The 4,774-nt window shown below is 37.0% G+C and overlaps 1 protein-coding gene across 1 annotated transcript; it reads left to right on the plus strand.

The window, feature by feature from the left end:
• Positions 1-1,261: 1,261 nt before the first annotated feature.
• On the plus strand, positions 1,262-1,775 carry LOC120276055. Its single transcript, XM_039282798.1, has 2 exons — positions 1,262-1,348; positions 1,458-1,775. Exons 1-2 carry the CDS (start codon positions 1,262-1,264, stop codon positions 1,773-1,775), a joined length of 405 nt encoding a protein of 134 aa, XP_039138732.1.
• The last annotated feature ends 2,999 nt before the right edge of the window (positions 1,776-4,774 follow it).

A 4,774-nucleotide genomic window follows, 5' to 3' on the forward strand; every position in this document is an offset into this window, starting at 1 on the left:
GTTGCTTCACATCTCAAATCTGAAAAGGCTCTCTTTCTCTCTCCCGTTGCTTCATCTTCATCTTCATCTTCAGTGCTTTGCCTGAGATCTCCGCCTTCTTTTATCTTTTTTGCTTTTCTCACTCTTCTTTCTCCTTTGAACGCTGGTGTTCATATTTCCCCTGTCTCTATCTCTCTCCTTTTCTATCACTCATTAGATCCGCCTGGTTTGACCGGCCGATTTAACCGATTTCCAGTCAAACCGGCCGGTTTTCCCTGTTTTTAACCGGGTCTTGTAGAGTCCGGGTAGGAGGACATGACCGAACCGGCCCCATGGCCGGTTCCTGATTTTTCCGGTCGAACCGGCCGGGCCGGTCCGGATTTGACTACCTTGATATTTTGTTTAAAGCTGACAAATGACTCTCATAAATTACAGTAAAAAAATGAATTTTAAATTAAAAAAAAAGTTATGAGAAGCTAAAGGTCACACATTATGGTTGTAAGCCCATCCTATATATATATATATATATATATATATATATTGATCTAACATATGAATAAAGATTGAATTCTCGCAAACACTTTAGGGGTTGTTTAGTTCCCTGGTAATGTAAAAACATTACTATATGTTACGTGGTAATTTTTTCAGATTACTACGTTTGAATTGGTCACAGTGGTAATATTGATGGTAGTTTATAATTACCAACCTTGGAAGATTACCAAGAAACTTGGTAATCTCATCACCACCAAAATAGGTAGCTATGTTGGATTACCAAATGGGTGGTAATTTGAAATATTTTTTGGACAAATATGCCCTTTGTTTAAAAATAATAATTTTCATACTTTATTTGTTGGATAAAATAATTAAATTCGAATAACATTATATTGGGAATATGTTGAATTTCGAAAATTTAATTTTTTTTATTCAAAATTTTATTCACTTTAAATTTAAACTTGCACAAAATGGGCAGAAACAAGAGTATTTCAGGAAATTTAAAACATTACCAAGTTGATTACTATATAATATGAGTTTCCAACCAAACATGATTATCATAAATTATCACAACATTCATGGGCATATAACATTCCCGATCTCATTACCACGGTAATCTTATTACGTGGTAATATATCATTACCGTGAACCAAACGACCCCTTAACCCTATCATTGGTATCAGAGAAACAGAGGACTGATAGCGCATAGCTGTAGCTACTGCATGAGAGCAGGTGATCATGGTCACATATAATAAGTTCGTGCAACCTTCAATTCCCAAATTTGATGGCCATGGAGAATTTCCTGCATTCGAAGGAATATTGGAATTTGGTAAAGAGTGAAGTTTCGGTTGCAAATATTGGAATGGCAATTACTAAGGCAAAGTAGCGTCAAATAGACGATTCTTAAGGACACATCCAAGCACATACGGGACTCTGTGAAGTAGAAGTATCAAGGTTTGACGTGAGTTAAGCAAGCACATCTATAGGCATTGAGGAAGGAGTTCGAGACACTCTACATGATGATGGGAGAGATGATGAACGAGTATTTCTCAAGTACACTTATGATTGCGAACAAGATGAAGGTTAATGGAGAAGAGAAAAGTGATATTGCAGTAATGGAAAAGATCCTGCAATCTATGACTCCAAAATTTAATTACGTGGTCTGTTCAACTGAGGAGGTGCAAGACACTAGTAGCATGCCTATAGATAAATTACAAAGTAGTTTGCTCATGCATGAGCAAAGGATGAGCAGTTTTGATGAGGAACATGCCTTGAAGGTGACATACGAGGGATCTGTGAAGTAAGGCCGAGGTTGTGGCAGTTATCGAGGACGAGGTCATGGGCGTGGAAGGACAAACTTTGACAAATTCACTGTCGAGTGCTTCAACTGTCATAAATTAGGACACTTCTAATGAGAGAATGTCAGAGCAAGGAAAGCAATTACACAGAGTTTTCTAAAGAAATATTGTTTTTTTTTTAAGAAAAGAGCCACAACCATAGCTATTTATTAGAAACTAAAGACCTAGAAAATACAACATATAAAGGAGAGAAAAACAAAGTGAAAAAAAAGAAAAGACAAGAGCAATAGAAAACAAAACTAAAGGAAAGAGCCAACTAAAACAGAACATTATAAGTAAAAACCAGAGTTGTTAAACAGTCGCATAAGCCATCTTGGACGCTCCCCGCTTTGATGAAACAGAGAGAGTTAAGAAGAGTTTTTTCCATGTCCCGCCAGATAGGCTGCTAACCCATTCCACTTCCAAAGGATATGATCAATATGAGGAGATCCAATTTGTCATATAATTTGTCGGAGATTCTCCACTTGATCATTATGATGATGAGACGTCTCCCCTGTTCCTTTCAGTAAGTGCAAAAATTCCTTCCCGCTGATGAAAATGGTCTTCAAATCCAAATTTGCCATGCTCGCCCATTCCAGACCATTGTTCAAAGCCTTAACACAAGCATCCTCTTTCGAGATTATATTTATGGATCCAATACCTACAAGAGAAATAGTTTCATTAGAATCAGTATAGTAAAAACCATACCCAACTCTTCTGCTTTCCACATCCCAACAAGAAGTAGAAAACATGCAACCAGCTCCATCGAAAGGCCTGTTAAGAATGAAGAATTTGTAGCTCATATTGATATGAGAAATCTCGAAAAATCCTTAACATGATCAAGAGCAACTTTAGCTATCCTGTGTAAATTTGGAGATTTCCTCTAAAACTTTTTCTCACATATGACCTTCCAAACATACCAAATAACAACAGAAATGATCGAAGCATTGAACCTATTATTCGGATACTGACCAAAATTTAGCCAGTCACCGGAAGTTATGGTTTCAGGAATCAGAAAATTATCATTCATCAGAGAGACCACCTCATTCCAAACCAGAATTATTTTGTGGCACTGCCTAGAAAGATGCTCACTAGTTTAAAGAACCAACCCACAAAAATCACAGTTCTATAGTTGCCCCATGTGACAGCTATATAAAAACTCATAAGTTTTGATTTTACCATGCATGAGCATTCAAATGAAAGATTTGACTCTAGGAGAAACATTAAGTTTCCAAATATTTTTCTAGACATACCAATGTTGTTGATGGTTCAGGTTGGAGACAAATTGCTCAAGAGTGACTCTTGGTTCTTGGACTCCGATTGTAACAATCACCTGTGCAACAGAAAAGAATATTTTGTAGACTTTAATGCGCAATTCTTTGACAATGTGAATCTAGGAAACGACACAAGTTCTGTGGTAAAAGGAAAAGGAAATGTGTGACTACAGATCAACAATCAAGTGCATGTTATAGCACAAGTATTTTATTTGCCTGAATAGAAATATAATGTGTTAAGGATTGGACAAATCCAAGAGAAAGGTCTTGCTATGCTTATTCAACACAACAAGTGCAATTAAGATATATCATTCTGAGCAAGATGTTATTTTGGAATCTACGATGCCCTTTAATTACATGTTCAAAGTTACAGCAGTGCCTCTACCGATGGGTACAACATGCTTTAATATAGTAACGGAAGATATTGGCCAATTATTGCACTATCACTATAGTCACTCGAGCTTTAAGGGACTCAACACATTGCAGTAGAAGAAGATGGTGTTGGGGCTGCCGCAATTGATAAAACCATCAAGAGTATGCAAGGAATGTTTACTCAGGAAGCAACAATGGGATCCTTTTCCTAAGAAGAGTTCATGGGGAGCTGAGCTGCCACTATACAATTGATTTATTTTGATTTGTGGGGTCCCATTCAACCAATCTCTTACAGCAACAAGAGGTACTTCACCACCTTCATCTACGATTATAGCCAGAAGACATGGGTTTATTTCCTGCATGAAAAGTCGAAAGCAATTGCATTCTCAAGGAGTTCGAGGCCAAGGTTGAACGAGAAGCAAGTATGCCAATTAAAGTCTATGAACAGATCGTGGTGGCGAATTCACATCATTGGAATTCTTAAGTTTCTGTGTTGAACATGGGATAGAAAGATAGCTTATTGCTGAATATTCACCATAGCATAATGGTGTTGCCGAGTGAAAGAACCATGCCATTATAAATATGGTTTGAAGCTTAATGTTTGTGAAAAATATCCCAAAAAGTTTATAGCCGGAAGATGTTAATTGGGAGATACATGTTCTTAACAAAAGTCCAACACTAGCAGTGAAGAACATGACACCGAAGGAAGCTTGGAGTGGGGAAAACTTTATGTTGGATATTCCAAAGTCTTCATATGTATGGCTCATGTGCATGTGGCAGATAATAATTGAGCTAATTAAATTAGATGAACGTAGCACAACATGTGCTCTGTTGGGAGTTATTGAAGAATTCAAGGCATATCACTCTATAATCCCATTAATAGAAAGATAATTGTCAGTCGGGATGTTGTATTTAAAGAGGACAATTGTTGGTATTGGGGAAAAGAATATGTAAGCTCAATTCAGTCTGAATTGGATTGGAATGACAATGAAAGTAATGCCAAAGTAGACGATAATTAAGAGAAGAAAATAGAAGAAGATACTAATAAATGTTATGAACAACAGGATAAAGTTCCAGAACAACAACTTCCACTCATCGTACCACAGCTTCCGACCTCAACAAGGCAACATACTTGTACTCAACCTGTATAGATGTAGGATTATTTAACGAGTGAAGGGCTATCTAAAGACGGCCTTGAATCACATCTCACTATTAGCGGAGAAGATGATCATGTACACTTTGAAGAAGCTGGAAAGAATCCTATATGGAGGAGAGCCATGAAATTAAGAAGTAATTGAAGCTGTAAGGAAATGTGAGAGA

The sequence above is a fragment of the Dioscorea cayenensis genome, chromosome 14 (assembly GCF_009730915.1).
Source record: "Dioscorea cayenensis subsp. rotundata cultivar TDr96_F1 chromosome 14, TDr96_F1_v2_PseudoChromosome.rev07_lg8_w22 25.fasta, whole genome shotgun sequence".
In the NCBI taxonomy this organism is placed as follows: domain Eukaryota; kingdom Viridiplantae; phylum Streptophyta; class Magnoliopsida; order Dioscoreales; family Dioscoreaceae; genus Dioscorea; species Dioscorea cayenensis.

Coding starts and splice junctions, on each gene's coding strand:
- LOC120276055 (XM_039282798.1), top strand. CDS start 1,262: ATGGAGAATTTCCTGCATTCGAAGGAATATTGGAATTTGGTAAAGAGT. Junction 1,349..1,457: donor TTGGAATGGCAATTACTAAG/GCAAAGTAGCGT, acceptor GCACATCTATAG/GCATTGAGGAAGGAGTTCGA.